General features: G+C 42.9%; 1 protein-coding gene across 1 annotated transcript in view; it reads right to left on the reverse strand.

The window, feature by feature from the left end:
• Positions 1 to 12,451, reverse strand: part of TTC27 (tetratricopeptide repeat domain 27) — a 303,716-nt gene that overhangs the window by 267,883 nt on the left and 23,382 nt on the right. Inside the window, exon 4 of the mRNA XM_019527431.1 lies at positions 4,223 to 4,360. Coding sequence (XP_019382976.1) covers positions 4,223 to 4,360 — 138 coding nt within the window. The remainder of the gene's footprint in view (positions 1 to 4,222; positions 4,361 to 12,451) is intronic.

The raw sequence follows: 12,451 nt of genomic DNA on the forward strand, positions 1-12,451 counted from the left end.
AGAGGGCCCAGGGTGACAGGACCAGAAAAAGGATTTTGTAAGTGTAAGAACAGGAGGAGAATGGAACAAGCCACCTAGGAGTATGTGGAATCCCCTTCACTGGTGGCATTCAAAAAGGCGGATGGGGATCTGCCCAGGGTGGCTTAGAAAGAGCAAATTCTGAATTTGTTTAGGTGGTTGGACTAGGTGACCCTTGAGGTCCCTTCCAGCCCGAGGATTTTATGAGTCTAAAACAGGGGAAATGATCCTTTCTTTGCCTTTTCTATCTAAAGCCAATACAAAAACCAGGGGCATCTTATCACCAAGTTGCTGTATCTCCGAGGCTGGAGACAAGTAGGGGAAGAAGCAGGGGGGTGGAGACAGCCACAGAGACATTCCCCTGCTGCCTCCAGCCTCAGGAGAGCAGGGGACAGCAGGGGAATTCCTCTGGGGCTGTCTCCAGCCCCTGCTCGTTCCCTTGCTATCTCCAGCCTCCCAAGGTCCCCTTCCCCTCTCCTCTAGCGCCCCAACCCCCTACTCACCTGGCAAAAACCGGGTCAGGTCCCTGCAGCTTGCACCACTGCCTGTCCCTCATGGACAGGCAGCATGCTTCAGGACTGGGGAAAGGGCCAATCAGAGACACCGGCACTCTGCCAGAGCATCTCTGGGACCATGCCCTGACCTGTTTTTTTCCCCCCAGGTTTCTGTTTGACCCCTGGATATCCAGGGGTCTCACTTTCTCCCCGCACTGCAAACTTGCAGCACAGGGATCAGTTTTTCATTTCTACACATGTCTCTTGCCCCACCTCAAAGGGGTTTGAGACAGGGCAAGAGGCACGTGTGTGCTCATCTGGACACGCCCATAGATAGCATAATTTTACCAATAAGAAGTCACAAAGTTTACCATCCATAAATACTGTGTGCCTCTATATAAAATGGCTCTAAGTCCTTAGTGCTTACCTGCTTTTTTGGCATTCTAATCGTTCCCCACAGTGTATCTGTCAACAGGTGTTGCAGAGCTCTGCTATCAATAAATGTATAGCAATTATCTTACAATAAACCCTATATCCAGGTATGTTTACACCAATCCAGGCTGAAAGGACTGCCCAGCAAGCAGACAAGAAGTCTAAATCAATCACATGTAATTTATTATAATGTACCTAGAGAAGAGCTATCAGAAAGGATCATACTATGTGCTTTAACAGGCAACGAAATATGACTTATGTTATCAAGCTGAACAAAGCAAAGGCACCCAAACAGAAGACCTGGTTTTAGAAGGTCAGGTCTTATCTTGTATTACTTTGTATAGAAACCCTAAGGCAATTTAAATATGCTTTTTAAAGAAAACTAAGTTGATATTCATTTCTGAACTAATTCAAAGCTGTGTAACTGAGATTGTATATGGGGTTTACAAACTCAAGTGATAAAATTTTCTCTTGCCACAGAAATCTTCAATGTGAGGGATCACATTTATAATATTTCAGTTAACCTGGTTGAATTGGGTAGAGTCTTTGTTTTAGCAAGCTTGGAGGATTGCTGGATGTCTTCAGAATTTTCTTTGATCATTTTTAATTTTTTTTTAAATAATTTAGCCACTCACACAATGGTGTCTGTGAAAAACACTGTGTTAATGTTTTAGAAGCTGTATTTCTCAGAATGTTATCTTGTGCTAACTGCAAATGCACTAATCCTAAAGACCTAAGGCAGGGGTGTCAAACTCATCTGACCCACAGAGTGGCCAATTAATAGTTCATAGGCAATCCTGCACTGGCCCCCCTTCCTACCGCTGCATGCCAGATCCAGTGTCTGTGGAGCTTGCTCCAGTTGGTCTAGGATTGTGCTGCATATGGCACCCACTCTGGCTAGATCAGAACATCAGTAGCAAGCAACCCCTGCTCTTGCCAGTGTGGGAGCAGGTGCTGCATACAGCATGGGACCCACACTAGCTGGAGCAGACATCATGTGGCACAGTCCCACACCAGCCAGATTAATTATGGGATCCAGCATGAGACCAATGGACCCCCACATGCCAGATCCAGCATCTGATATGGCTGGTCCAGAACTGCACTGCATGTTCAGAGACCACCCCCCCCCCAAGACACACAGCACACAAAGGGACCCCCCAGGACACACAGCACCTGGGGGTTTACAGCAGACAATAAGCTGAATATGAGCCTGCAGTGTGCCCTAGTTGCCAAGAAGGTTAACAGCATCCTTGGCTGCATTGGTAGGTGTTTTGCCAGCAGGTCAAGGGAAGTTATTATTCCCCTCTATTCAGCCCTGGTGAGGCCACATCTGGAGTACTGTGTTCAGTTCTGGGTTTGTGGACAAATTGGAGAGAGCCCAGAGGAGGGCGACAAAAATAGTGAAGGGGCTGGGAGATGTGACTTGTGAGGAAAGACTCAGGGAACTGGACTTATTTAGTCTAGAGAAGAGGAGACTGAGAGGAGACTTAATAGCAGTCTTCAAGTATGTGAAGTGGGGTTCGAAAGAGGATCCAGCTAAGCTATTTTCAGTGATGGCAGATGACAAAACAAGGAGCAACGGTCTCACGTTGCAGCAAGGGAAGTTTAGGTTAGATAGGAAGAATTTTCTCACCAGAAGAGTAGTAAAACACTTGAACAGGTTACCCAGAGAGGTGGTGGAAGCTCCATCCTTAAGGGTTTTCAAAACCTGGTTGGACAAAGCTTTGGCTGGGATGATCTAGTTGGGGATGGTCCTGCTTTAAGCAGGGGTTTGGACTAGATGACCTCTTGAGGTCCCTTCCAACCCTAACTTTCTATGATTCTATGACCTGCCCCAAACTGGGTAGAGCAGATGCGGCTCATGTCCCAGACCAGCCAGAGCTGACACCGGGGGCATTAGATCAGGCATGTGCGGGGAGGAGAAGGGAGAGGAGGGGGTTCCAGACTGACCTCACGTGGAGCTAGCACCATGGGCCAGATCTCTGACACCCCTGATCTAAGATATTCAGAGATTTCTCGTCAACTTAAACTTACATGAGAAAGAATAGCTGGCTTTTTTTTTTTGGTAAGCTGATCCATAGCTGCAAATGATTTTCCACCACTATTGCTCCTGAACTAGTATTTAAAACTAGGTTCAACCACATTTTCTAAGCATGAGTTAAATAAACTTTGGGGAAGAGGTGGCCACTCAATGGGCCAGTCTAAGTAAGTGTAGGAAAGGCTGTCTTCACAGCAATATTATTTTCTGTCCCCCTGACTGATTTGGTACCTGGAGCCAAACAGCATTCATTTGGAGTGAGAGACAGAATGAAGGGAGCGTCTGGCTTCCAGAAGTGCAGACTAGCCAGACTGTGTCCCACACCATTTAATTCAGACCCTATATAAAGGCACAGCTGGGTACAGTGGTTGCCAGCTAAGCACAAAGACAGACAATGTGGCCTTTTGATCTCCAGCCAAGCCCTGATCAACTGCAAAGCACTGGAGCAAAGGCACTGCTTCTAAAAGCCTGCCCACTCCCACAGCTTCTCTCTGCCAGCCAGACTGCTGCTAAGCTAAAACAAAGGAAGTAAACAGTCAAAAAACTCCTTTTAAAAGAAGAGGATAAAGCTCTCTGGCCTTTCATGTGAAAGCTAAACAGAGAATAGCAGTGTTCCCCACATAATTGCAAAACTCTCCATGTGCCAAAGGAGGAGCTAGGAAACAGTCAAAAAATCACTTAAGAGGAATTTCTTGGCCCTTTTTCCACATATGGGAAAAGACATGTAAACCCATCCTGTCTAAAAGAAAAGCAGCATATATCCAGGGCAAGAGAATATTGGCAACTTCTAATATTGTCAACATCAATGTTTATACAACAGAAAGGTTACTGTATGCAGTAGCAGAAGCATAATATAGTCTGTTTAAACCTATCCTCAAAATGTCATCCTAATTCTTTATTTTAAAAAAACAGCAAATTGTAAACAGTCTCTGAAGTCATTGTTCTATTATAAAAGTGTCTTCATCTCTCAGAGGACAGAAAGCCCCAAAAGAAATTCCCCTCAGTATTTCTTATTACATATTCCAAGTTATCTTTAAGAAAAGGCGGCACTTTATTTTAATTCCCTCACTGTTGCAGTCTGTGGCTTTGTTGTGTGTAAACATTGCTGTGGAGGAAGACATCTGAAAGCAAGATGAAAGCAAAAGAAGATGAACCCCCAAAAAACCCCAGACTGAATGAGATAGAGAAGTAGGAAGCAACTGATAGCTTTAATCACCATTTCCAAATATTTATTCCTTACCTGAATGGCTGCAAGTTTCTGTCGTAAATTCACAAGGATTACTCTGGCTAAGACCAGCAAGATGGGATGAGAAATCAGACTATAGATTGATTCACCATCTAGAATGAGCATATTTAGAACAGCTGTCCATGCCTTGGACTGAAAAGGAGACACAAAAAATATTAGGATCAGACAAGATCAAAGCACTTTATGAATAAGTCATGTAATACAGGACTGGAAAATTTACCCAACTATCCACCCAAAGACAAAAATCTGTTCACAAGGTTGAAACAGCCATATCCTCAAATCCCACTTCCATCCCAGCTCCTGCCAGTTGGATTCAACCTGCCGGATTGAGATGCTAGTTTCCTGCTGACTAAAATCCATGCCTCTAGTTAAGAGCAGCCCAAATGCATGTATCCTAAGTCAATAATGTAGCTACCCACCATAAAAATTAGCAAAACTGTTCCTAATGAATTACCTCCAATCACCTTGCATACCCCTATACCCCACAAAAAAAACCCATTAACGCTGGTTATTTCCCCAACAGAATCTATTAATCATACATATTCTCTCTTCAATCCCTTCTAATGCAGAGTCCTCCACTGGAGGACTTCTCTCAGTAGTCATTTTTAGTAATGGCAGCCTCTTACTTCTTTCTACCTTTAAAAGCAGTGGCAACATTTGCACTCCCTGCAGACATGGGCAAGTACTATTTTCTATTCATGTATGGCAGGGTTTACTTTGCAGAATAATAAATTAGGGTTTGAGGGAGTGGGGGTCAAAATGACAGACTAGTTGTTACTCAGACTGAAGGTAAAGAAAGATGCCAGAGAAAGATGCCACTTGCAATTTTTCAAGCTGTGATGGAATATTTACCTAAACTACATTTGACATAAACTTATGAAATTGATCCCAAATGAAGTACAGTTATCTAATCACTAGTCAACAGATTTCTTACCAATTTACATTCAGGAAAGCGCTTCGTAAACAGTTGGTCCAATAATTCACTTTTTAATTAATGGAATACTTATTTAATATTATTTTTTCCTCATTAGAGATTTGTAATTAATTCATTTTAAGACAGTTCAGCCCTATACCCTGAAACCAATAATTCAGGATGTCAAATTACTTAATGCTGAGAGGAATTCTTGTGACAGAAGCGAAGTAGCTTCACAACAAAGTGTCTGATGACCTGAAGACCCACTTGTGAGATAAATAAAAATTGTATAGCAAGTGATATACTAAAAAACCATCCACAGAATCACTCAGAGGAAGAATTTCACCAACATCTGTACCTGCTTTCATTTTATGAAAGTCACAGCTCAGCTGCCACAATGCAGCACTAGAGATTCACTAGAGAACTAACATATAAAGAAAATCACTTACCATTACCAGAGAAACCCTCTCTGCCAGCAACCTGAGAGCAGCAATGAAAGGGTTAATGCTAGACTCTGGTCCTCAGGCTTGCTTATTAAGAGGGAAGGTAGCAGCCATTCTGCAAAATAGCATTTTCATGCTTCTATCTATTCTGGCACAGAAGATCAGTTTCCCCACTTAAAACATGCATCCCAATTTGGGAATGCTTATTTTTAGGAAATGGATGCATATGGCATGCAAGTAAATATGGTAAAATGCACTGGGCACACCCAACCCTGTATCAGCAAATCAGCTGCTCACTTTGATGAAGACAGAATTGTTTCCTCACAACAGCAATGTACAGTAATTTAGCTACCATAGTAATCAATTAGGCATAATTTCTCCTGTCAAAGTCACTTGCAGGAGAAGAACAAATCTGCATACCTACTGCTGCATTATAATGACCAATGAGAATAAATGCAGGTGGTAACAGTCTTAGGCTTAACAAAGGATCTGACTCCCAGTAAGCCACAGAATTTTTTTTCAATTGTCCTCACAATAAATGCCATGTTCTTCTCTCTGCAACAAACCTTGCATCCTCATCTAGGATGAGAGGGTAACAAGGAAAAAGAAAGAAATTCTGTATTTACAGGATTTATTCCCAACTTCAAGGGTTCAAAGGTCATTAAGTCCAGGCCACAAAATCCTGAGATATGGCTAAAGAAGAATCATTACTCACACACACACTTCTTTTTATGCCTCTTAGGGCATTTTTACATATGCTTGGGGGGGGGGGGGTTCTTTAATTAGAGCAGCTCTGAGAGACACTTTAATTAAAGCACCCACAGCATCTTGTGTATTAGCATCCCTGCGCTTCAAAATGGGGCAGGGGCGCTTTAACTGATACTCGAGATGCAGAGGCTGCTGGGGGCATGGTAATTAGCATGCTCCAGCAGACTTGATTGAGTCTTCTCCAATGCACTGTAATCACAGTACATCAGAGCAGCCTCCTCACAAGTGTACAGGCACCTTTAGTGTCTGAGTCTGTATGGTTAAATTTTTAAAGACTTAATCCAAAGCAAAAAGAGCAAAACCCCTATTAAAGATTTTTAAACTTAAGACTCTCATTTAATCATAGGTTTCAATAGCTGGCTTAATTTAAAAAAAACACGCATATTGCAAAAACTGGAGGAATTTAAAGAGTGAACACCACGACAGATAACATCAACCACCACAAGCAGAGTTATGGAATATAATTATCATATCTCAAGGCATAAATCAGCCAGTAATTGACAAGCCTTGGGAACACCCATTGGCAGACTGATGTCCTGTTATCTACTACAGCTTATTCCATTTACTCTGAAGCATCTGTTACTGGCCTTACAGTGACAGCGCAGTGGACTAGATGAATCAATGCATTAATCTGGTCTGGCAATTCCTGCACCCTGTCAGGTCCTCACAAGTTCACTTTTCACAGTCTTTGGGAAGAAAGCAAACAAACACACATTGCCACAATGTCTCAAAGGAGAAAAGCTTAGGCTTAATGACTTTAGGAAGGAGAGAATGACTCAAGACCCCAGAAAATACAAGTACTATATGATACATAGAAGACGTAGGTTACGGAACTCAGTGGGAAAAATATTAACAGGAAAATTTAGGACAATTAAGAAAAGGGAGAGAGCACAGTTTGCTGGTAAAAAAAGGAAGGTGAGAGGATACACTGCTCTTACACTAAATCTCAGGTCTAATAAATCTAGGCAGCAGCCTTGTGTCTTCCCCACTTTTTATTCAACCTCAGATGACTGTGCTGAAGGTAAGCAATTCTAGAATACAAAACTAAATTCACACTGGAGAGATTACCTTCAAAGCCACTTGGGTAAACTCACAACTTGTATTCATCTCCTCTCCCCTGCTACTGGCTCAGTTCAACAGCTTATGAACTCAGAAGTGAAAATAAAATATGTTTCAGAATTCATTCTATTTTTTTTTAAAGAGAGAAATCTTTATCTGAAACAGAGCTGGTTCTTCATTCAGTCCCACAAGCCATTAGTTAGCAGTCTTTCTAAAGCCAAAATCAATTGCAGGCTGCACACTACCCATGTCTTTTTCTTTTGGTTTTTAAAGCATTTCCAAACTATTTCCAAGCAGGATTGTCACTACCATTCTAATGGAAAAAAAAATCTCTTAGAGCAATTTTATTCATGAAGTCAAAGAAGCCAAATATGAGCATTTTAGTTGGCAGAAAGGTTCTTTTCTGGCTGGCAAGTATTGGAGGTTATGGGCAAGATGGTCTCCATGCCACAACACAAAATTTCCTTCAGATTTACTTGGGAAATCCAGTAACAGATAAAAAGAAAAGCAATAGCAGCTGTAAGCTAATTTTGATAGATGTAAACTATGAAATAAGAGATCTCTGGGTGCATCTACACATGCAGTTAGTGAGGAGCAATAAACTCCAGTGCAGTTTGTGCCAGAGTCAGCTGCTCCTGAGTACACCGTCTGCATATACACGCAGGACCACAGCACTTTGAGCTGGGGCGAAGCAGCCCCAAGCTGGCACGGGGCCTGGGGGTCAGCCCCGGGCTCCAGCAGCAGAGGGACTACTGGGGCACCCTCATGCCCCAGCCAGTCCTGGTCAGCATCTACATGTTCATAAATTACTCCACCATAGGATACTACTTGACCTTGACAGTACTATCCTACTGCAGAGTTAATGAGTTTACTGCACCCTAACATGGGTGCAGATGTAGATGGTGAAGCTTTACTTTGGAGCTAACTAGTCAACTCCACAGTAAAGTGCACGTGTATAGATATAACTTCTATGTAGAAGGATTTCTCAAACCTGAAAACATGTAATTAGTTGACTGCAGCAGTTGACAAGTTGGAGTGCAAGGTAGTCCTCCTTAGTTAACTTGCCCCAGAAATGGGGACCTGCCATGGTAACTGACTTTGTCATAAATCTGGTATTTTCTCATATCATGGAATTCAGCATTTTGACATACACTTCACTATTTACTACAATCATTCTGTCAATCTTCCTGGCCAGCTGGGACCTGTCTGTAATTGCTTCTTGTTCTCCAACTTTCAATGGATCACACTCCCCTCACTTTCCTGGAACTAAATAGCAAAAGGTCATGATGTTAGATCTTGAGAGGAGCTTACAGCTGTGGAACAGGATGAGCTAAAAAGAGACGTGTGTGAATTGCTGCCTGGAGAACACCACATGTAGAAATGGTTGGCAAATAATACTTCTGTCATGCTACTCAAAGGCCTAATTCTGTTGCCTAGATCCTAAGGTCTTGACCTCTACAAATACTCTCTATGTGGTCCTGCTAAGAACTTCCTTTCTCCTGCATGAGCAAAGCAAAATTAGTTTGTTACAACTTCATCAAGTCAACTCCTCAGCTTCCAAGATCACACTTCCTGCAGCTGAGTGCAAAGCTTCCTTCCCTGCACTCTCCAGAAGAGGTGAGAAGTTTGTAAACAGCTTTCACAGGCTGTTTCTCAGGACAGTAATATACCACAAAGCTGCATAAACAACTCATCTGGGCATCGTCATTCCCTCGCTAGCTTAAGTTAATGCAAAACCAGTGGTTATGAGTCCATGGAGAAGGGAAGAGAATGAAGGGTAATGCATAGTAATAGCCTGACCTAATAGCCATGGAATTTAGGAAAAGCTTGATGTGGAATCTAGGGCTGCTGTGTTATGCTTTTCCATGCTAATTATGAAGAGGGTCGTTGGTCTCAGTGGAAGCCTAGCTATATTTTTCAGCACAAGGACCAGTCTGTGTATAAAAGCACTCAAAATGAAATGCCAACCTGCTTATGAAAGAACTTTTTAACATCTCTGAGCATCTACTAACTTAAATAATCAGAAACTCTGTAAAAGTATTACAAAATGTTAACTGTTAGATGGAGGGTCAGCAAGCTTGGTTATATATATCTTTATAAGATCTGCATCTGTAAGACATACATTGTATGTTTTAAGAAAACAACATTTTAATAAAACAATTAGCATAATGGTTGATGCTCTTGTTTGGAGCCTCCAAGTCAGGGGTGCCAAACATACAGCCTGCAGGATGGATCCAACCCACGGAGCCCCAACATCCAGTCCCTGCCTGGGTCTGATCAGGGTGCCAATCCATAGGCAAGGGCAGGCCCACAGACCCTCTCCCCATCCCCTCGTCCTCTGCATACCTAATCCAGCAGCTGCTCAAGCCAGTCTGGGACCCATGCTACATGTACTGCAGTCCTGGAGCTGCTGGGCAGGTGCCACATGCAGAGCAGTCCAGTCAAAGCAGCCACCCCACTGCACACAGTTTCCATCCCAGCTGGATTTTGCCACATGCAACACCTTCTCTGGGGGACACGCCACACATGGTACCTGCTCCAGGCAGTCCATGATCCATACGGCACATGGTGCTCACAGGCAGCACATGCAGAGTGGGTCACAGACTGGCTGGAGTAGGCACCACATGTGGCACAGTCAAAGAACTGCCGGAATAAATACAGCACAGTGGCTACTTCAGCCACACTGCACTACACACAGTATCCATTCCAGTCACTCACAGATCCATGTCATACACACTACAAGTCCCAGACTGGCTGGAGCAGCCACCAGATCAGGTATGTTGGGGACTGACCCCATGCCACTCATGGAGCCAACAGTGCCTGATGAATTTGACACCCCTGCTCTAAGTGGACACATCTACATGAGACACTTTACTGTGGAGTAAACTAATGTACTGAGCAGTAAAGTGTCACCATCTACATGTGTGCAGTATTTACTGCACAGTAAATTAGTCTACTGTGCAGCTGGCTACTACCTATAGATACAGGTATTAGATTAACCACACAGTAGCTACTATGCAGTAGCATACGTGTAGACAGCTGACTGGGATCAAATTGGTCCCAGTCAGCCCAGACAGCATGGTGGGGGCAAGGGAACTGTCCTCTTCCGTGGGCAACTGCCTCCCAGCCCTGCACTCCAATCAGCAGATCGGTATCTCCCCCCACCCCCAGAGCCCAGCTGTGGCCCCAGTTCCCCCTGCCAGCCCCATGTAGCATGTGTAGACATGCCCAGTATTCCCGTAATACTAATTTATCATGTTTTTATTAACTTTCTTTTAAGTAAGAGTAGCATCTTTGGCCACACAACTACAAAGTTCAATAAAAAGGCAAAATCTAAAGTAGAGTATTTTATTTTTTAACTTAAGAAGACTGATCATCATACAGATCTCATCATTCTTAAGGTCTTTGACTGGCTCAGCTCATCTCAAATGGATTATCTCAGTATTTCAATGCAGTTTTTATTTTTATACGCAGTCTTAGTCACTTTTTTCAAAATCTAAGAAAAATGTAACTTAAATTCATGAAAAAAGCTCATGTTCCAACCTAAATGATCGTGTACTATCCATTCTCTTAATTGAATGAATACAATTACAATTTTTAAACTAGTTTTTCTCTCTCTTAGTTTCAAAATATAAATATAACATACATATAGTTATATATAGCTATAATAATCCTCTCATAAAAGTGTTTTAACCCAATCCCAGCAAGTTTACTCCTAAAATTGAGGTGTACGTTTTAATTTTATTTAAATCTCTCATCTAAGTTAGGTTTCCTTTAACACAAACATGAGAGGTTTAAATACAAAAAGTACACCTCAATTTTAGGACTGAATTCTGAGGTTGCCCAGGAATATAATGGAGTGGCACCTATAACAGTCCTAGAGGTGACACTGTCGAAGGGAACAGAGATGACAGAAGCCATACAAGGAGACAAAAAGTTAAGATAAAGGACTGTTTTAAAAAAGATAAAGGCCATTTTTTAACATACTGCTGAAACAAATGAGATGCAGTGGTGGGTACATGAAAGAGCAATATAATTACTTTAAGTAAGTTGATATTGTTGTGCTTCTTTATTCTTCAGACAGATAACAGAATCTTTCAGTCTGGAAAGTTAATACTTGGAGGGTCTATAGAAGATAGTTACAACAGTCATGGGGACAGTAGATAGAAACATGAATTAGGGATTCATTTCAACAGAGGTAGAGGAAAAAAAACGGGTGCATTCCTGAGCCCATCTTTCTCTTATAGCTTGCACGTGCAAAGTGAGGAATACTTGATTTGGAGAAAGAGATAAAACATCAAAATAGCTGGGAATGTGTTTTTGTTAATGTATATAGTATTATTTCTACCTTTCCCAGCAGCTTTTAACATAATCTACATAAAGACAAGTAAATAAATATATGTTGGTGGGTTAGAGAGCTTCAGATATTGATATGTGAGCATTTTTGATTTAGGATGTTTTATAAAGAACCAAATATTATATTTAGCATTGTAACAATCCAATATGCTTGGACAAAGCAGTAACAGAGATCAGTAAGGGTGTGCCAATAGAGAACTTTTGGGCAGATACTGGTAACTGATGTTTAATGAGCTATATTGGCCAATACCAATTCAATTGCCGCTATGCAGCTGGGCAGCATGTAGAGGAGCATCTGGCTGGTAAGTCTGTTGTAGGGAAAGGGGCAAGGGAGGAGGGAAGGGGCATGGAGGTGCAGATCGAGGCCCCTGTGGTGAGCCCTGTGGGCAGCCACTGTCCAGCCAGGGCAGAGCACATGATGGAGCTTCAAGTGGCTTGTCCAGGGGTTGCGGGGGGATCCTGTCACTGTACACACCCTGGGAGGGCATGGGGGGGGGCATGTCCCCTGGATCTGCATGCGAGGCAACAGCAGGCTGCCACTGCGAGTTGGGGTCAGGGCAGCGCTAGGCCCTTCCTAGTGGGAGCTGGGCCAGGCTGTGCTTGAGGTAGGCAGCAATGGCACTGGAGGGGGGAGCTGTAGCCCCCCCAAATTTGCTGTAGCCCCTTCCCCACCCCCCCTCCCCG

This window comes from Gavialis gangeticus, unplaced genomic scaffold (assembly GCF_001723915.1).
Source record: "Gavialis gangeticus isolate Ggan-Ray unplaced genomic scaffold, GavGan_comp1, whole genome shotgun sequence".
Taxonomy (NCBI): Eukaryota; Metazoa; Chordata; order Crocodylia; family Gavialidae; genus Gavialis; species Gavialis gangeticus.